Source organism: Camelus bactrianus, chromosome 27 (assembly GCF_048773025.1).
Source record: "Camelus bactrianus isolate YW-2024 breed Bactrian camel chromosome 27, ASM4877302v1, whole genome shotgun sequence".
Classification (NCBI taxonomy): domain Eukaryota; kingdom Metazoa; phylum Chordata; class Mammalia; order Artiodactyla; family Camelidae; genus Camelus; species Camelus bactrianus.
The window spans coordinates 24,621,985-24,643,552 of record NC_133565.1 but is presented as its reverse complement, the minus strand read 5'-3'; the positions used below and the strand labels follow the sequence as shown (position 1 = coordinate 24,643,552).

Sequence of the window (21,568 nt, the reverse complement as noted above, 5' to 3'; positions counted from 1 at the left end):
CTTGAATTGCAGCATGGCCCTCCTGCCCCTGCCCGTCTCCCTCCCCACCAGCCGGCCCTGGACTCATGTTTCTCCAGTCCTGACGTACCCTAGGCAGTTTCTCTCCAGCCTGAGGTATGGCCTGCTCTTGGCTCTCCTCTGCTTCTCTCCTCCCTCAACAGTTTCTGCTTCACTTTCCGTCAGTACAGTCATCCCTCGATATCATCTGGGGGGATTGGTTCCAGGACCCCCACCAGATTCCAAAATCCAAAGATGCTCAAGTCCTTTATATGAAATGGTGCAGTACAACCTGCCCTGTGTATTTGTGGGTTCTGCATCCGCTGATTCAGCCAACCTTGAATTCCACCCGTGGTTGGTTAACTTCTCGGATGTGGAGCCTGCAGATACAGAGGGCAGACTGGAATTGCAGTCTCTAGATTTTCCTACAGATGGTCTCTTGCATCTTTGTTTTTCTCTTGTCACGACAGCTCTTGAGTAAAAATAAGAGTGATGCCTTGGCCCCATCATCACGTCATCCTTCATATACTGGGGCCTCTCTTGGGGCAGTGTGCTCCCTGAACCATGCCCCCTGCCCCACCCTGCCCCTGAGTGGGCTGATCCGGGAACATCCCTTGTCTGTGCCTGCCCGGGGCTCCAGAGACAGCTCACGTGCTTCAGGGCAATTAGCGTTTGGTTAATTTGTCTGATAAGAAATTCTCAGGGAGCAAACCCCCCCTACCCCAGAATAGTCTCAATAACACTCAAGGTCTGGTGTGAAGGAGACGGTGTGGAGCTGACTCTAAGGCCTTTTCCGGGGCTTGCGGCCTGGTGGATACCCAGATGCAGACTGGCCTCTGACCAAGCCTCTGACCCTCAGGCCTCAGGTAAGGGCTGCTTGTTCCCTCGCTGGGTGGGACCTTCAGGCTCTGTGTAAGTGTGTGAGAGGTGGGCTGCGATGGGCAGGGGCACGGAGACCAGCATGTCTCCAGGGGAGGAGATGCCACCTGTCTCATTAAAATGGGTTTCTGTATTATTTTATTGAACTGAGATTTGGTTGATGTTGAATTCAGGGGGCGTTGCCTGGGCCTCTGGTGTTTGTTTTGATGGGCTTGGACTGTTGCAGCTTTGGTGTCTGGAGATGAGCAGATAAGGGCAGAGGCGCCATCCATGAACGATGACAGATTGTGTTCAGTGAGGTTCAGGCCTTGCACCACCTGCTTCCTGCAGTCTGTTTGTGGTACCCCGTCTAATCCTCACCACAGCTCCAAGGACCGAGGCACAGAGAGGTAAAGGAACTTACCTAGGGTCACAGAGCATGGAAAGCAGCAGAGGGAGACACCCAGACCCATGTGATGGGTTCGCAAAGTTTTATGGGAATTCAGTTGAACTTGCTGTGCATTTATTGAGCCCTTACTGGGTTCCAGGTGCTATAAAGGATATCCAACTGAAAAGAAATGGTTGCTTCAAGGAAAGTGGTCTGATGGGGGAGGCTAGCACACGCACGGTGGGCATTCAAAGCTGGCAGTCTGAGATGTGGGCCGTGCTTGAAGCCCAGGCAAAATGCAGTGGGAGAAGGAGGGAAAGAAGGTTTCAGAGTGGGTGGCACCAGCCATACGTAGAGAGAATCACTTAAACTGTGCCTGCAGGATGGGGAGCAAGAGTGTGAAAGGTGCTGAGAGCCCCAGGTGCAGTGGCCTGGAGGGGGAGGGGTGCCAGCAAGCTCTAAGTGTGCACCCAGCCCACTGGGTGATACCATTCTGTTTGTGGTGGGTCTTCAGATTTGGTTGTGGAGAGGTGGATGAAGGATGGGGGAGGGATGGGGGAGGGATGGGGTTGGGGAGAGGGTATAGGAGAACACGAGGTTGAGGTCATCATGTGAAAAGATGTGAACTTCAAGGCGGAGTCTGGACTTGATTAGGTCAGCCAAGCGTTCTAAAAGAGTCCATCAATCTGCACTCAAGTCTGGTCTCCTGTGTGTTCCTCTCCACCCCCTCAGCATGTGGCTAGTCCTGTCTCCTCTTTTACTTCCTGCCCTGAGCTTCTCCAGCCCAAGAGGACACTGTCAGGCACTCAGGGACGTTCAGTGTCCGTGGGGACAACCAGAGTAATCCCTTTCCATACAACAAGCTATGCGACTGCTGGATTCTGGGACAGATTGGCAGCTGGGGAAGGGACACCTGACTAGACTTGGCTGAACTTAGTTTTTTTCTCCACCTGTTGGCTGCTCTCTTTCCCTGAGGGCCTCAGTCAGTGCCCACTGGCTTTTATGGATGCTCTAGGGCTGCATTTTCCAATATGGTAGCCTTGGCTACCCATGGCTATTGAGCACTTGAAATATGGCCAGCTCCAACTGAGAAGTGCTGTGAATGCAAAATATATGTGGATTTCAAAGACATGGTACAAAAAAGAAAAAAGAATATGAAATATCTCATTAGTATTTTTAATTTTGATCACATGAATTGGTATTTTGTATATATTGGGTTAAGTAAAATAAATGAACACAACTAATTTCACCTTTTTCTTTTCACTTACTAAATTTGTGACTACTAGAAAGTGTTTAAGTGTATGTGTGACTTGCATTAGATTGCTGTTGGCAAGCTCTGGGCTAGCCTAGGGATTGGCACACATTTTGTAAAGGGCCACGTACTAAATATTTTAGACTTTGTGGGCCATTAAGTCTGTCACAACTGCTCAACTCTGCTGCTGTAGTGCAAAAGTGACCTGCATTAGTTTTCTATTGCTGCTGTAACAAATTACCGTAGACTTTGTGGTTTAAAAACACAAATTGGTTGTCTTACGCTCTGTAGGTTAGAGGTCCCACATGGGTCTCCCTGGGCTAAAATCAAGGTGTCGGCAGGGCTGTGTTCCCTTCTGGAGGCTTTTGGGGGAGAATCTGTTTCATTGCCTCTTCCAGCTGCTAGAGATCATGCACATTTCTTGGCTTTTGACCCCTTTCCTCCATTATATCCCTCAGTCTTTTCTTCTGTAATTTCATCTCTCTCTGACCTCTCTGCCTCACTCTTCCACTTTTGAAGACCCCTGTGATTACTTTGGGTCCACAGGGTAGTTAAGGATAATTTCCTCCTCTCAAGGCAAGGTCCATGCTCTTAATCAGAAGTCCCTTTTGCCATAGAAGCTGACATATTTACCGTTTCCAAAGATCAGGCTGTGGACTTTTTGGGGGACTGATATTCCACCTAGCCCACTTAGGCCATGGACATAGCCAATGTGTAAATAAATGGACGTGGCTCTGTTATAATAAAACTGTATTCACAAAACCAGAGTGCTGGCTCACAGGCCATAGCTTGCTGACCCCAGCACCCAATGATAAACAATTCTGCACCAATTCCAATGTGTGCTTTTTTTTCCCTCACACCACCAAGCAATTCTGGGACACCAGCTGGGTGTCTTACAATTCAACACGATTCTGACGCTGTCTACCCAGAGATAATGTCAGAGCTCACAGGTTAAGTCCCGCAAGACCGGCCTCCACATCAGATGCCAATTGCCAGTCCAGGTTGTCACCTGGGCTTCTGACTAACTGGCTATAAATCAGAGGTTCCATGACCCCTTCCTTGGGTTTGATCAGTTTGCTAGAGTAGCTCACATAACTTGGGAAACTAGCTTATTCACTAGATTACTGGTGTATTACAAAGGATATTACAGGATGTGAATCAACAGCCAGAGGAAGAGATACACAGGGCGAGGTCCTGAACAGAGGAGCATCTGTCCTCGTGGAGTTTGGGGCCAGATATGGTGGTATGTGGAAGTGTTCTGGTTCCCTAACCCCAAATCCCATCCTTTTGTATTTTTATGGGGACTTCATTAAATAAGCACGATTGATTAAATCATTGGCCACTGGTGATTAATTCCCTCTCCCCTGCCTGGAAATCAGGGAGTGGGACTGAAAGTTCCAACCCTCTATTCATGGTTGGTTCTCCTGGAAACCAGACCACCATCTTTAGGGGATTTCAGAAAGTCACTTCATTCTCATAAGGGGTTTCAGGAACTGAGGACAGGAGATTAAATGTTCTAACAAAAGATGCTCCTGTTGCTCTTACTGCTCAGGAAATTCCAAGGGTTTTGGAAGCTGTGGTCAGGAACCGTGGACGAAGACCAAATATATATTTCTAAATACAATGATCATTTCTTTAGGTGTCTTATGTGGGATGATATTTTTGCTACATGCTCCATGGAGAAGATTCTGTGAGCCAGTAAGTTTGAGAGACGCAGTAGGTCAGACCCTTCTCTTAGTAAAGGCTCTGAGAAGTTCTGCAGTAAATAAGCCTGTTTAATTTTGTTTAGTACCCTCATTTTTCAAGCAACATGAAATATTTTTTCCATTGTAACATCCATTAACATACTGAAGACCTCATATTCCCAGGGACACTCTCTGGGAAACCCTGGTTCAGATCAGCATAGGACCTTGCAGAAAAGCTGCCTCCAGTCTCCTGATCTAAGGTCAAGACACCAGTCACGTCACTTGAGATTTGATTAGAGAAAGCATTTTGGCTTCATTAAAGTTCATTAAATGAGCCATCCAGTGTAATTTAGCTGAATAAAAATGGCTCAAATGGCTTTAACCCACACCCCTTTTTACAGCAATTTAATTGAGGGAAAAGCAAATGTATCAATGACGTAGAAAAATATTTCTTGGCCTTCAAGAGGAACGTTGGGCGGCAGTACCTGCTTTCTTGTCACAGGCACTGGATTTTAGGGGGTCGGCTCAGTGGGCCTCCTTGGGGGCGGCAGCAGGCCTTGGTGATGAGATGGCCGGGAGCGTCATTCCTTCCTTCCCATGGGTTCAACCTAAGGAAGGTGGAGGCAGCCACTCTAACTGCTCCTCATGTTGGATTGTAAGCATCTGTGTTGTGGGGCTGATGTGCACGATGTCCCAAGGTGAAGATCATGAGGTATAAGTTCCCTGGCTCTTGGAGAAGTGTGCAGTACACTGTCAGCCTCCTCCTCCTCTGTGGTTTGTTCCTTTCCAGCCAACTCACCGTGGGGTTGGTGCTGCATCAGGGAATTCTCCTTTCTTGAACTTTCCTCCAGATCCTTTGGCAGTTTCAAACGAATCCTGGTGTAGTGTGGCAGGGGAGGGAGTTGTCTGTCTCCAGGAAGCCCAGGGAGACAGCTCTCTCATGGGGAAAATTAGAAGGGGAGAGACACATAGCTGAGCGGGTGCTGGGTCTTAAGGAAGGAAGAATTGCATCTTTCAAATACTGCCTTCTTGGATGAAGGCGTTAAGATTTACATCATGATGATGGCAGCTGGCAAGCCACAGCCCTTGGGAGCCTGCGAGAGCAGGAGGGGTTGGCTCTTTGTTGTTCTCTGGGTAGCCATGCTTGATGCTCTGAGCTCACACAGTGTTTAGAAGAGTGTTTTCTGCAAGCAGCGGCATGAATCCTCCAGGAAAAGTCAGCGACTGTGGCATTCACCACTGGGATGCAAGGCGAGCGCAGTCCTGGTTCTCTGTGTTCTTTTGTAACCATCTTTTGCAAGAGGAGACCGGTACATTCCAGGGAAAACTGACCAAATGGATGGGTGCCAGACTGAATCTTAGTGGCTGGACCCTGATTGGGAAGCCGGTTCTGTTGAGAGACAAGGCATGGTCAGAGCTGGGGGGGGGACTGAAAGGCATGGCTTGGAGGCTTTCAGGGGTCATAGCTGGGCAACCAACTTGGCCATCAGGGCCTTGGGGCAGAAGAGGGGCTGAGGACAGGTGTTCTAGTCTGCTGGGGCTGCCACAACGAACACTGCCACCTGGGTGGCTTAAACATCGCAAGTCACTTCCTCACAGTTTTGGAGGCTAACAGTCCAAGATCAAGGTGTTGGCAGGGTTGGTTCCTTCTAGGGCTTCCCTCCCTCCTTGGCTAATAGATGCCGACTTCTCCTCCTGTGTCTGTACATCATCTCTGTGCATGTCTGTGTCCTAATCTCTTCTTATAAGGACACCAGTCATATTGAATTGGGGTTCATCTCAATGGCTTCATTTAACCTTAATTACCCCTTTAAAGGCTCTGTTTCCAAGTACAGTCACATTCGGAAATCCTGAGAGTTCGAACTTCACCATATAAATTTTGAGGGGATGCAATCCAGTCCATAAAAGCAGAAGATGAAACCCAAGTGAGAGGGACTCAGGAGTTTAAGGGGTGGAGTGAGCATCTAGGAGCTGCAGTGGGAGCAGGGCCGACCCAGCAAAGGTCTGCAGTGTAGATGTCAACAGGGGGGATGCTGGGCTGAACAGTGTGGGGTGGGGCAGCCTGGATTAATAGCAAGGGGTGGCAGGACACCTGCCACCAAAAATCCCTTACATACTCGAGTCCTAAGACACCACCTGCCTGCCGGGCCTGCCTCTGCTGATAAAAGGGGAGGCACTTCCAAACGTCAGCCGCACCCTGCATCCCGGCAATCCACGCAGCTTCCATCTTCAGGACCACTTTGTGGGTGGGAATTCGTGTCCCTCCTCAACGGTTAGCCCCAAAGGACTCAGTGTGTTTGGGGTAACAGAAGGATTCCTCTGCCTGGCTTCTTTGGCTGCCAAATCCTCCTTGAGTGACCCTTTTGTTAGATAGTAGGGCTCTCGGGGTAGAAGATGACAGCCTCCCCAGTCGTGGGGCTCTGTCCTGTGCAGTTGGGTGCCTTTAGGAGGGTCATGGGACTGCTTACTAGGCTGAGAGTTTCCCTGTTCACCAAGGAGCTAAAGCAGGAGGGACCATCTCAGCCTCTCTCTCCTCAGGGTCAGAGTTTGGCCATCTGTGTGCCTGGCTCCCTGTTTCTAAAGCACCCACCCAGTAGCTACATCATTATCGGTCATTGCTCTGGGCCCCGGAGTCTGGGCTATGAGAGCCGACAGTGCAGGACAAAATTAACAGCTTTGTTTGGTATTCTCAGATGAGACATACGGGCGCAATGTCATGGAGCTTGATTTGGGGAGTGTTTGATGCCTCATGTTATAAAATCTTGCTCACCAAATTAATTCCAGTGGTCAGGTGGCTTGGAAACTGGCCATTGACTGAAGCAAAAGTCAGAGACGGGTGATAATGGATCTGTTAGGGAGGAGGCTCAGGGAAGAGGCAGCTGTGGGGCCCAGAGGCAGGATGGTTCTTAATTAAAGCTTTGTCTGATAAGCAGGGTAACCAGCCCATCCATAATTGATGACAGGCAAATACAGGTGAGGCATCGGCTAGAAGGAAAATCAGGGGCAGTGAGTTCTGAGTGGGTGGTAAGTGGTGTGTCTCTGCTTCTCCAGCTGCCCTTCACCTTGAGCATTTATAATTGCCTATGAGGGCAGGATGGCCAGAAGTGTGCCCTGTTTGCACTGGTGGGGGTGTATGTTTGCCTTCCTCGTCTTCTGTGTGTTTGTTTGTCTTTGGGACTGGATGCTCCTATTGTGTGTCTCTAGCAGGGTGCTGTGTACGGTTGCGCAGGTTGTGTGCAACGCACTCCTCCCGGGACTTGTGCAGCCCAGCATCGCTGTCTCTGGGGACTCGTACTGGGGTGTGTGTCCATGTACCTGGGTGTTTATAGGTCTGTGTGTTGGCTGCAAACGTTCCTGGCTGTGCCACTTGTTGCCTGTTGCCGGAGTCTTTACGTTAAGGTGACTCAGATCTGTCCATCTTTGGTAGGCAACCTCTGAGCCCCAGTTTCCTCATCTGTTTCATGGAGATAATAGCAATCCCTGCCTTGTATGGTTGCCGTAAATATTAAATGAAATCGTGACTGCGGAAGTGTGTACCCCAGTCCCTGGTGCATAGTAAGCCCTCGGTGAAAGGCAGCTTGTAGAAGGGATGCCTGGAGGGGCAGGAGGGGCTGGGAAAAGGAGACCACTTGGACTGTAGAAGGAGTGATGTGTGCACTAGTGGGGCAGTTGCGGAGGAGGGGAGCGAGCATTCATAGACAGAACCCATGAGCAGCGCCGTGGCCACTCCTGGTCAAAGAGCTGGAGGAATCCGAGGGGCCCTTGTTTCCACTGGGGCTGGCTGGGTGGGGGACGGGTGGGGAGGAGCTGCAGCTGAGACTCCCCTGGGAGAGCAGGAGCCCACCTCCTTTCCAGGTGTCCCGGGTCCCCTCCCTCTAACTGGTAATAAGGAGATAATGCTATTTCTTATTCTTTATTTGCCCAGAACACCTGTTATTTTCTTTCTTTCAGAATCCAATTTTCTCTTGACATTTCTGCCTAATGTAGCAAAACATGACCTTTGTGAAAGGACATTGCTGGCAGCCTGCTCCCTGCCTCGGGCCCCCCGAGAACTCCCGGTACACTCCCGGGCTGCTCGGAGATGTCCAGGGTTCCCTCTTCACCTGGACTGCTCCCCCCCTCCCTGCCTCCTCCTTCCTGTTGTGGGGAGGGAGGGCAAGTGTCCCAGGGCTTTCGTGGATCTGGGGTTCCGGGTGCTGCCTCTCACAGGAGCTTCTGCTCAGCTTTAGAACCCAGGGCTTTGTTCCAGGCAGCCCTGGAGTGGGGCGGAGAGCTCGAGGCAGCTGGACCTTGTCTAACTTTGGCTGCCACTGGTGCTGTTGTGCGTAGACAGTAAACTAGGAAAAGCAAAACACAACAGAAGACTTCTACCTGGATGAGTCACTCACCTTTATTGAGACATCCTAGAGGCTCATGGTAATGGAGACACAGAGTGGTACCAAAGCCTGTTATTCTTGACCCTGAGCCCAAGGTCCACTCCCCAGTGTAAGTCAGTGACGCTGATGGGCATGTGTGTTTGATCCCCTGCTCCTCCCTCTCAAATAGGAGATGCTGTGCAGGGAGCTGGGTGTTCGTGGTGTCCTCAGGTGGTCATCACGCACTTCATTTGTCATCTTTTCCTTCTGATTGGTGGGTGAAGGGGGAAGATTGTAGGAATGAGATATGCCATTTTTAAGGCTTTTGTGAAGCTGAGCATGCGGATGGATTGAGGGCAACAGGCTTCTAAGTGAGCCTGGGCTGTCACCCTCCTCCCCTTGTTCTACAGCCTGTGGAGAGGAAGTGGGGGGTGCGGGGAGTTGGGGGGGTCTCCTAGGGAGGGCTGTGTGGGCCGGAGGACTCTGAGTGGAACAGTAAACTTGGGGGACACCTTCCCTTTGCCACTAGTCCCCTGCACCATGAGAACACCTTCCCCCGACCGTCATGGGCTGTCCCCAAAGATAAAGCTGCCTCTAATGAGAAGGGGAAGCCCTCTCCTTAGGTAGTCCTTGTGCTTGCATATCCGATCCTCTGATGAGCTGTGTCTACTCTCAGTGACCTCACCCAGCCTGAACTTCTCCCGTGAGCTCCGGGCCTACCCGTCCACGGGCTGTTTCATTTCTCTCCTTGGATCTCTGATGCACACCTCAAACTTCATATTTGCGAGGGGGCGGCTCTTGATCCCCCTGTCGCTCCTCTTTTGCAGCCTTCCTCTGCTCACGAAATGACATCACCACTATCCTGGCTGCTCAAGTCTCTTTCCCTCCTCTGCCCGACCCAATCCGACAGAAAGTTCTGGCAGCTCTACCTCCCACACGCAGCTTGAATCCATCCACCTAATTATCTCTACTCCCTCTTCCTGCCTGGAATACTGCAGCAGCTCCTAATTGCTCTGCTCGCTTCCAGTCTTGGCTTCCTATTTTTAAAAACGGTGATTGGATTCTGCCACATCCCTACTTAAAACCATCCAGTGCCCTCCCAATGTTCCTTAAAATAAAATCCCAAGTCCTTATTTTGGCCCGCAGGGTGGGTGTGGCATGTCCCCCACTCCTCCTGGTCCCAGACCACTCTCCCCCGCCTGCCTTCCTCTCTGGCCTCCTCTCTGGCCATTTTCACTTCTCTTGTCTCAGCTCTGACCTCCCTGTCTCAGAGGGCACTTGTAGCCCCGTCTCTCCCACATCAGTTACTTGCATCACGTCGTTTAAACCCTTCCTTCTGCTCATCACAAACTGCACTTCTCCTGCGTGTTCATTTGTAACGTGAGCAGAAGTTCCAGAGGGACCTTATCCATTGTCCGCCCCCTCACTCTTTAGTGTAGTCTCTCTTTGGCTCTCGACAACCAGTTGTTGTAGAAGTCCTCTCAATATAGGTGCACCTGTGAGCACAGGCACATGTGCGTAAACAAGAGTCTGTGTTTGCATTTATTACCTGCCTGTTTAATAGATACAAGTACGCATGTGCTTGTGTGTGTGTGGAGAGATATTTACCAAAGTGCAATCCTTTCCGCTGTCCGTGCTCATCAGTAGCCGAGTACATGGTGCCTGGGGTACCACTTCAGTGCTCGCAGTCTCCAACGGCTGCCTCCAAGGCATCAGTTATCCCATCAAAATTTGTTTGTTGAGCCTGGCAAAGTAATATCCGTGGATGTGTTTCTTCTTTTATTCAGAAGACTAATGACTGCTCCTTTCCTCTGAAGATCCTAATGAGAACAAATAAATAGCCATTAGGAGGAGAACAGAAGTGTGAACAGAAAGGCTGATGTCTTGATCATTGATGGGCGTGTTTGCTGGAGGAGGGACTGGCTTGAAGGCATCGTAGGTGATCTGCAGAGTTTTTGCGACTTGTGTGCACGTTAAGAATGTTTGTTGGTAACAGGGCATGATAGTTTCATTTAGCAAGAAGGGTAAGTCGTAGATATCTCTAGTACAGTGTGGTGCATCCTTAACAATACTGTATTGTACACTTAAACATTTATGAAGAAGGTACATCTTATGTTAAATGTTATTATCACCAAATAAAAAAAAAGGGGGAGGGAAGAAGCTTTTAGAGGTGCCAGTTAAGTGTATGCTATTGTTGACTGGGACATTGTGCTGTGCACCAGAAATTAACACACTGTAACTGACTGTACTTCAACTTAAAAAAAAGTTTATGCTGTTGTTTATGGTAGTAGTTTCACAGATGTATATTTTCCTTCAAATTCATCAAGATGCATACATTAAATTTGTACAGGTTTTTTGGTATGTTAGTAAAAAAAAAGAATGCTTCCTGGCTTGTATACCCTGAGAGTTCTCTGTTCTCCTGTAGGAATGTGGCCTTAAAAAGGCTCTCTGAGAAAGACAAACATCATATGATATCACTTATATGTGGAATCTTAAAAAAAAAGGACACAAATGAACTTATTTACAGAACAGAAACAGACATAGAAAACAAACTATGGTTACCAAAGGGGAAAGGAAGGGGAGGGATAAATTGGGAGTTTGGGATTTGCAGATACTAACTACTATACATAAAATAGATAAACAGCGAGGTCCTCCTGTACAGCACAGGGAACTATATTCAATACCTGATAATAACCTATAATGCAAAAGAATATGAAAAATAATACGTATGTGTGTATGTGTCTAACTCAATCACTTTGCTGTACACCTGAAAACTAACGCACCATTGTAAATCAACTATACCTGAATTAAAAAAAAACAAGTTCTCTGGAATGTTATTGTGGCAGGAGGATTTGGGAGGGTGATCAAGGAAATTTTATTTATTTGACTTGATTTGTAAGACTTTGCCCTCTAAAAGGTGTCAGCATCCTCTCCAAACCTGATCTGTGGCCTCAACTCCTGGCCGATGTATTGTCAGCAGAATGGAGCAAAAGAAAGAACAACAAAGCCAGGCTCCCATGAGATGACCAACCTTACTACAGAGAGCATGACTAATGCCAGATCTGTCCTTTAATTTCCTCTTTATTTGTCAATCTTACAGAAACCTGTCCAGTAACCGGCTCACCACACTCTCATGGCAACTCTTCCAGACGCTGAGTCTTCGGGAATTGTAAGTTTGGCTTTGAAGACTGTACATGTCACTGGAGGGGTGGTCAAAGGTTGTTGGGTGGAGCCACCTAAGGCTGGACATACACCTGAGGGGGCTTCTGGGGTTGGAAGACGTGAGGTGTACCACGTTCAGTGAGAGTGAGCCACCCCATCCCTTGATTTCTGATGTTCTTTCTGGGCACAATACGTTTCAGAAGATAGGACTCTCATCTCTTAGAAGGATCTAGTTTTGTGGTCTGTTCGTAATTAGTAATAACAGTATTGACATTTATAATAATAAAGTGTATTTATCAGTTTGTAATAAATAACATTGGTAATATATAAATCAATTACTAAGTGTGCTTTCATTTACATGACCTTTGATTTATCATCATAAGCATCATGGGAGGTAGGTATTATGCCTCTCATATAAAGTATATCTCTGCACTTTAAAGTGAGGGTTCTGTGCCTGAGAAGGGCATGTGAGACACAGCCAAGACCATGTTGCTAGGGATTGGCAGAGCCAGGACTTGACTCCAGGCCTCTGATTTCAAGCTGCAAGTCTTTCCCACTTCTCATGACCTTCTGTCAGCCTATTTGGCTTGAGTAGGGGCTAAGGCCGTCTATTTATTCAGTCTGCCTGTGGACTGCTTAGCTTTGCTTCATTCCGAGGCTGATCAATGCACTCCTACTATAGCCAGCCATTTTGTGCTAGCACATGTTGGATGGATGAGTTAAAACTCGTGACCACTGCTGGAAAAAATAGCTCATGTTGATGTGTGAGTCATCGAGGTCATCTCTGTGCATGAAGGACAGCATACTATGTTGAGGGAACAAATCAAGGAATAAATTGGAAAGGAATTGAGGCATGGCTGGAGTTAGGGATTCAGGGTTCCAGAGATACTCCTCATGTGTTTCCTTTTGCTTGGTGACTCAGATCCAAATGTACTGAATGCTTTACTCTCCTTTACCAAGAGGAGATGGCCTTGGACCCCAGTCCATGTGTCCTCCTTTTGCCTAGTAAGACCTGAGTTCAAGGATGGGTCATAACCTTACTTTTCCTGACCCAGCTGGTAAGGGAGGAGGATATTTACATCCCTATGACTGTCTTGTATATACCCTACTCATCCTTATGGATCTAAGTGCTTAAAAAGGCCATTCTAGTGTTGGGAAGTACAGAGATGGTCTCTTTGACAGTGTTGGAGAGTTTCAGATAAGACTGTTGTGGGTTGCTTTCCTTCCTTAGGATTTTGCCCCTCCCACTAGGCTTTTTCTCTGCTATGAGCACAATAGTTATAGTGATCAGAGTTCTCCAGGCACATGTGGCTGCAATCCACATGTACAACAATTTAAAACTCCTACCTAAGCTTGGAAAAAGGTAAATATAGATTTACTTGTTTATAAAATACTGAAAAACTAGACAGTGTCCCAGACATGTCAATGTCAGACTGTTACACTGGATATGTTGTGTTCATTCCCATCTTTGTAGGTGGAAAAGATGTTAGAGGTAAATCAACATTACTCCTTCGATCTCCACTAACACTGATTTCTGAGCTCTTACTCTGTGCCAGGCACTGTGCCAAGCAATCTATCGAATTATGTACGTTATTTAATTTAATCCTTATAACAAGTTTATAAAGTAGGAATGACTACTATCACTTCACATTCGGGGACACTGAGGTACTTAAGCAAGGTTAAGTATCTTGGTTAAGGTTACCCATTAACTAAGTGGGAGCATATGGACTCAAGATCATGGCCACTATGCTCAGCCATCTCCCAACTTTTTCAGTCTGTCTTCAATCCCAAGGATCTGTCTTACAATATTTAAAAAACAACAACAACAAAAAAAGCACGATTGCAGTTTTTCCTTATGTTGCCCTAGAACTGATCAGGTTCCCTGACATCAGGTAGCTAACTGGGGGCTCTCTTTATTGGGAGACTTGCATTTATTTCTCCTGGAACACTTGCCACTTCTGTGGGAGGCCAGGGACAGCCTCCCTCCCGGGGACATCTGGGTCTGCAGTTGCGGAATTATTGAGAAAACGTTCAGTGCTCCTTCTAAAAAAATCACTGGTTACAAAATCAGTGGTATGGTGCCCTGGTGACCTGTTTCATGGAGTTTTAGAAATAGTTGCTCCGTAGATATATGTTTAAAGAAAATGTCAGGTTTCTCCCAGAGGATCATGGGACTCCGCATTCATCTTTGCCCGGGATCAATATACCAGTGAGCTGGATGCGGCTTATGGAGAAATGAAGACGTTGCCTCCAGTGTGAGTCAGCACATGACCGCCACCATGTCCACGGAGTATTTTATTTCTGTCCTATTGTTAAATAAGAAAAAAATTATATTAGAAAATAAAGAAGCCCCCTCTAAGGAGCAATTGCCCTGGTGGGGGTCTATTTTCTTGAGGAAGAACTGAAAGTTGAGAGTGGAAAATTTATCTTTTGGCTGGAGGGGCCGCGTGTTGGCTCTCAGCTGTGGCTGTGATTAAAAGCCAAACACTCCCAGTTCCTGGCAAATGGAAGAGGGGGTAGTACCTTCTTGTCTGACTTCCTGATTAGTCCACATGGCGCCATCTGCCATGAGCCATCTAGACTGCCAGGGTCTGCCCAGCGGAGCCTGTGGGCTGGGGTGTGGGGATGGGTCGGGTATTTCCAGATGAAAGAATTTTGGCCCTAGAGGAGAGGCCAGGGGGAGATGGCTCTGTGAACTGGGGCAGCAGAAAATCACCAAGGCAGAAGTGTGAGTCTTCGAGCAACCTTCTGCAGAAGCCTTCAACCATTTCTCAGCATATTTTATTCCATCATTGAGGATCTCCGGCTGCCTCAATCAGCCCCTCCTCTGATCCTTGATATGAGAACTTGTGCGGTTGGGATTCCCCATCAGAAGGGCTGAGTGTCTGTGACTTTTCCAGTAAGAAGAGGCATATATTGGGTACCTAATATATACGAGGTCCTGTCTCACTCCTGGAACCATCCCACAAGGGAGGTACCCTTATACCCAATTTTACAGATGAGGGAGTTGAGTCTTGACCAAGTGAATTACTAGTCCAACATCATATGGCAAGGAAATGGGAATTTGCACTGTGATTATTGGCATTACTACCACTCAGGTCTTCTGTCTTCAAAGACCAGCCCTTTTCTCACACAGCTCAGCAACACCCGCCACATGATTTGTGTCTCCATCCAGGAGCCACTGTCAAGATGGCGGCTTCCCTGAGTGGAATCAAAGGGGGAAAAATCCATACAAGTTAGCACCTCCGAGCCCTTGCATTTCGCATTTACTTTTGTGAGATGAAAGGTATGGTCTTGGCCGAGCCCCTGACCTGCTGCCTCTCACCAGTCTGAGCTGCATTGCTCTCACTGAAAGAACTGGAGGCATCTTTCAAGACTTGCTTCAGAGTCGCCAGCACTCTCTCAACGGCCCGGGTCTGAAGATATTTGAGTTGACACTGCACAGCGCTCTCCAAAGTTTCTGGTGATGGCAAGATGGCGTTTTCCTTTACCAAGAAGACTGGTACTGTCTGTCCAGAAATTAGAGCAAGAATCAAAGAGATTGTCTTAGAAGTAAAGCATGAATTAGAAAGAAAAGAAGCTTGGATTCTGAATCCCCTGGTGCAATTTAGGCAAAGGCAAGAGGCACCAGAGGATATAAACTCACAGCACAGAAACCTTCCAGAAATACCCTAAGGACCATTAGTGTATCTCGAACAGGCTTCTCTTAATACCCTGCACGCCCGGAGCAGACATGATTAAAATAGAATGGGATATTTCATTTTCTTAAAGCAAAAAGATAATTACCTCTGGTATAATTTGCAGATTTAATCGACTTGGTAAAATATTAACTCGGTTTCAGAGATGGATTTGGGCTGATCTGGCATTTTTCTTTCACAGGCCTGGCCCTGACCACGTGCCACGGCTCTCAGAGAAGTCACTAAACAATCGTGATAATAATGCTGTTATTATGATAATCATTTCTGGCCTCTGTGTCGCTCCTTTTACTTCCCAAAGCATGTTGCCATGTATCCTCATGATAACTTTGTGAAGAAGGGAGGCTGAACACAATTACCCCCCATCTCACAGAAGCTAAAACAGAGCCTTGGAGAATTAAGTGACTTGCTGTGTTCGTTTCCGAGGGCTGCCTTAACATATTTGGTGGCTTCAGACCACGGAAAATGACTCGCTCACTGTTCTGGAGACCAGAAGTCCAAAATCAAGGTGTCAGCAGGGCTACACGCCCTTCAAAGGCTCTAGGGAGGACTGTCCTTGGCTGTTTCAGCTCCTGGAGGCTCCTGGAGTTCTTGGCTCATGGCAGCACTGCTCCAGCCTCTGCCTGTGTCTTCACGTGGCCGTTTCCCCTGTCTCTTTGTCTCTACTCTTTCTCTCCTTTCTCTTATAAGGATACCAGTCTTTGGATTTAAGGCCTACCATCAATCCAGAATGATTTCATCCCCTGATTTTTAACTGATTACATCTGAAAAGACTCTATTCCCAGATAAGGTCACGTTCACAGCTACTGGGAGGGTTAGGACTTTGACATATTTTGGGGGCGGGGGTTGGGCAGCACTATTTCGTTTACTATATTCACCCAAGGTGTCACAGCGGCTCAACTTGGATCTTTGGTTTGGGTGCTTTGTCTACCACCGGACTGCTGGCATCTCCAGGTGCCCTTTGGGCATGCTTGCTTCTGTGACGACAGATTTGGATCCGGTCCCCATTTCCCACCATCTGGCCCTAGGATTGCCACCAGCACCACTGACACTCTGGAGGGGAGAAGAGAACCAGAGTGATGACTGGTGGGGAGCCAGTGTTTTCTAAACACCCAGTCTTGGCCTCGGTTGTGCAGCAAAGTATCTGTGTGCACACCCTCAGATGGGGCTGAGTTAATCTGCAGGAAGCCCCGAGGGCCTGGCGATTAGGCCCCAGGCCATCTTGGGGCAAGGGCTGGGTGTTGGTAAGCTTTGCTCTGAAGCAGCTGCTGCTGTATTATTCATGGGGCCACCTGCATTATTGATGGAGCAGGGGAAGGCTTGTGTCAGGCTCTTCGAGTCTGCTCCTGAAATCCTGGCTGAAGACTGCTGATTTGATGGGAGAACAGACAGCATCATTTAGACCCAGGGCTTGCCCTTCTTTGCTTCCAGTCCACCTCACTGTTAGACCCTCTCTTGTCAGGATATGAAGATGAAGGCAGATTTGCCCAGGGCATCACTGTTCTCAGACTCAAAATGTTTTCTGCCATGTGTGTGTCTTGCTGTCTAGGTGGAAAATTCAGAGGGATGGGGGAAGAACTCAGGGTTCTTCTGCAGTTTCCAGGAGACCCTGGTTTGGAGGAAAGGCCCAGGTCTCATGATGCATGCCTTTTGTTGGAGCAGATCCTGGAGGGAAAAGATGGCAGGAAATGAACAAGCTATTGGCATGCCTGTGCCTGACAGGGTCTTAGACACGTCCCAAGTATCTCGCCAGATTCTCCCACCAGCCTCAGGATGCTGTGACACTGTCCGCCTTTCTGGGGGAACCCTGAGCTGTTGGGATACACAGCAGGGCTCGGACAAGTGGCAGAACTGAATAAAGCATGTGTGGCTTAAAGCAGCCTGGCCAAGCCTCTCACTTATCCAGTGTCTTCCACCCAGGTGGATAATTTGTATTTTTACAGCTACTTAATAATGAATGAACACATCTTGTCAAGGAAGCAGCTGGGAAAAACCAGGCTGACCTGATTCAGTTTGCATATATTCCAGCATCTGGACCCTCAGCATCCTTCCAACAGGGCTGCCAGACCTCTCCTCGCAGCTGCTATGATGCGGATCCAAACCACTGCCCCACCTCATTTTCCCCCACTCACGCTGGGCAGCTAATCCGACCTGTGTTCCCGAGGGAAGCCATCAGACGTCCCCTTCCCCGTGCTTCCTCCTTGCTCTGAAAGTCAAATGGCGTGATGCCTGTAAGGTGTTCAGCATGGTGTTGGGCACGTGAAATGTGATGCAAATGTTATTATCCTATTATTCTTACTCCTTCTCCCTCATTTTCTCCTGTCTACCTTTTCTCTCTTCTCTCTCTCTCTCATTTATCAGCCACAGAGACATCTTGCCTTAATCCCAGGGCAAATCCCTCCAAAGGTCCTGGACCTCATCCCTCACTTTTCTGCTCTAGGACCTCACCTTCCCCCCCGCATCCCTGGCTCTGCCCCGACTCCATTCCTCTTATGTTTACCCTCTGCCTTTCCACTGGGTTTTTCTCTTCTGTTTTCAACCGAAGACACTCCTCTCCACCATTGACTTCCTGTCCCTGGATCGTAAACCCTTGGAGTCTTTTACTTTTTCTTCTTCTTCTCCCTCCAGCAAAGCACCAAATACCATCTCATCTTTCTTTATGACATTTGTTCCCATTTTCCCCTTCCCTCTCCCCAATTTTTAACCTCTCTCCTCCAAGCTCTTGTTAACTAGGCAGTGGTTAATCTCACACAGTGGTTCACGGTCCCCTGGGGATCCCCAAGACCCTCACAGGGAGGCCACGAGGTTAAATCTATTTTCATAGCATTGAGACATTATGTGCCTTTTTCACTCCCACGTGCAGTGGGGTTTCGCAGAGGCCACGTGACATATGCTAACATCACTCCTCTGATGATTGATGGCATTTGTGCTAATGTATTCTTTTTTTTCCCCCGACTTTTTCTATGCTTTAATAAATCTTTTGCATAGGTAAATACACTTAGTGAGAGCTAGAAGACAACATGGAAGCTAGACAGGAAAGAGACATTCTGGATCTTTTCAAAATAACTCTATTAAGGAAACTCTTGATTAAATGTTGCCTTCAGAAAGGCACTGACGCCTAAAACAGCTTGTGTAACTGTCAACTTTTGATAAAATCATATTCTAGTACAGCTGATCTTGAACGTCTTCTTATACTCTTTAAAAGTGTGCTGATGCATTCTTGTGTCTTAAGATTTTCTCAGTTTTGATTTCTAATATGGTAAATAGTGGTAGATATCATTCACAGAAAAGTTCCTTGAGGCCCTCGGTCATTGCCAAGACTGAAAAAGAATTCTGAGACCAAAAGTTTGACAGCACTGACCTGGATCCTGCCAGCCTGTATGGTGCCTATGTGTGAATGAGAAAAGACGCCCCTGCTAGGTGGACAGAGCCCCACTCCAGACCCTGGGTCTGGTCAGGGGTGTGCAGACTGGATTTCATCCCCCATGCACCCCTTTGTCTGGGTGCTTTGAGACGCGTGTGAACTTTACCACTGCGCACAGTGACCCTGTGTTTATAAGCCATCAGAATTGGTGTCCCGGGCTTTAGCTCGCCTCCTCTCTTGTTTATCCTGTACAATATTGTGGCATTACTCTTCTCACAGTTTTGTTCACATCATTCTCCACCTCCAAGGGCCTCAATGATTCCCACTGCCTCCTGGATGAATTTCAAGCTTCCTGATGTGGCGGTGAAAGTCCTCCACCATCTGGCTTCTACTCAGCCTTCCAGCTTCATTCCCCAGTGCTCCTTGACACAAATTCTCTGCCATGGTCCAGCCTTTCCTTCTCGTTTCCACAGCCCAGGCTGCAACATCCCCTCAGTTCTTCCTCTAGTCTCTCCCTCCATGAGCCCCAAAGTCAGGGGTCCTGCTTACTCCCCTTTGCATCTCCTGTCGACCAGTGCCTTATACATGATAGATGGTGGGGAAAGTGCATGGTGTTTGGAGTCCAGCAGGCTGAGATTTGAAGCTCTGCTTTGTCACACACCAGCCGAGGGACCCTGAACACGTGACTGGACTCCTCCAAACATAACAGGGACTCTCTCATCTGTATGGCAATGAGACTGGCTGTCTCTGAATGTAGTTGTGAGAGGCAGATGCTTAAGAAAGGTTAGTTCCCTTCTTCTTGTCTGAAAGAGTGTGGCGTGTAAGGAAAAGTCACAGGTACTTTTAGACTAAGAGCGTATCGTGCAGGGATGTTTGAACATTCTACCTGTGGTGTCCTATTGGCTAGAAAACACCAAATCCAACCCCAAGGGTCTCAACTTTTTCGGAAAGCTGGTTGATTCTGATGTATGCTTCACTACTTTGGAATTTGCCAGTTGTCAAAAATGCCCGAGGTCTTAGTGCAGTTACCCAAGTGCCCCTCCTCTGGGCACCAACAGAGTCATCCCCTTACTGGTCCAGAAAGAGACTCATGTTCCCTCTACTGATCCAGGCATTCAGATTTATCAGGTGCCCTTTAAGAGTTTTACATCAGCTAATGCCCTTCAATTGTCCCCCTAATGAGAAAACTCCCTTCTAGAAGGGAACTGCTTTGCTCTAAGTCACAAGGAGAATCAGTGGAGAAGGAAGGCCTTGAACTTGACTCGTCCTCCATCAGACATCCTTCCTCACCAAGATGAGTGCTTCTGGGAAACAGGAGCCGATTATTCATCTCTGTATCAATAGCACTCAGCCCACAGCCAGACATGGAAAGATGCTTATTAAGGATTTTGTTGAATTTATGAAGGAATAAAACTGGTTCCGAGATAGGCTTTGAGCCGATATTGGAAACTGCTAACCACCTTCTCCCCAGGACGAATAACTTCTTTCTTCCCACCTCCTTTCATTCCTTCAACAGGCATTTGTGTCGCAGGTGCAGCTATAGGTACTGGGGGTGCAGCAGTGAACCAACAGGCAATGTCTCTGACCTGGTTGGAACTTAAGGTTTAGCTGGGGAGACAGATACTAAACAAGCAATCAAATCAATATGTAAAGTGGTGCTGGGCAGTGATGAAAACCAGAAACAAGAAAATAGCAGGCAGTGTTAGGGCAGGGGTTGGTGGTGGCTTTCTTACAGAGGTGGTCTGGGAAGGCCATATGAGTCCTTAATGAAGTCAGGGAGACAATCTAGAAGATCTGTTCTGGGTAAAAACTCTGTAGGCACAAAGGACAACAGGTGCAAAGGCCCTGAGGCAGGAGGTCTGTGTGGCTGAAGAAGAGAGGTGGAGGGGGAGGTAGGCGATGATGTCAGAGAGGGATGGAAGGTGGTGCAGATCCCATAGACCTTTGACTTTGGCTTTCAATGAGATGGGAAACCACTGAGGATTTGGAGAAGAGAAGCTCCCCAAGATGATGTATTTAAAAGGTTCCTTTGCCAGGTGAGTTAAGTGGAGTGGATTTTTTCCTTTTTTTTTTTTTTAATGAGTTTACTAGTTTTAAAATGAAATACATTCATGGACTTAACTAAGAATTTTTTACTTCTTTGGAGACCTTACTCAACCTCTCTCTCCTTGATCCCTGAGGAGCAACTGGGCGCCTCGGCCTCAGAGCCCCGGGAGGGAGCTGGGCCATCTTCGGTTCAGGAGTCCCCTTCCCTCTCTTCTTGCCCACAGGAGGCTGGAGCAGAACTTCTTCAACTGCAGCTGTGACATCCGCTGGATGCAGCTGTGGCAGGAGCAGGGGGAGGCCAAGCTGAACAGCCAGAACCTCTACTGCATCAGTGCCGACGGCTCCCAGCTGCCCCTCTTCCGCATGAACATCAGCCAGTGTGGTGAGTGAGCTGCCCGGCCTGCAGCCCCGAGAGACGGGGCTGCACATCAGCCCGGAGGCCAGGGCCTTCCTTTCCCACTGCCCAGCCCAGCTCCTCCAGCCTTGAACTCTGCACTGGGTGCAGGTCTGGCTCTCCTCTTCCCTCCTTGGTCATTCCTGTCCCTTCAGGAGCCAGCTGTGGGAAGGTTGATTTCAGGGATGTAGAAAGGTGTTAAATGTGTCCTTTCTCATCGGACCAGAGTCCTTTCTCTCTCTGAGTTACCTGTCAACTACACCTGAAGGGGTGTATGTCCAGGTGTGGTCTCTGAACCTCCTGTAGCAGGAGCATCTAAGGCACTTTTAGAGGAGATGTCTGGTCCCAAGCATAGACTTAATGAGATCAGAA

At 48.1% G+C, this 21,568-nt stretch overlaps 1 protein-coding gene across 5 annotated transcripts in view; it reads left to right on the top strand.

Moving 5' to 3' along the window:
• The window catches only part of NTRK3 (neurotrophic receptor tyrosine kinase 3), a 337,492-nt gene that overhangs the window by 90,000 nt on the left and 225,924 nt on the right, over positions 1-21,568 (top strand). For all 5 annotated transcript variants that reach the window (XM_045522574.2, XM_010962928.3, XM_045522575.2 and 2 more), the window contains exons 4-5: positions 11,636-11,704; positions 21,027-21,184. In XM_045522574.2, the coding sequence (XP_045378530.2) occupies positions 11,636-11,704; positions 21,027-21,184 (227 nt within the window). The remainder of the gene's footprint in view (positions 1-11,635; positions 11,705-21,026; positions 21,185-21,568) is intronic.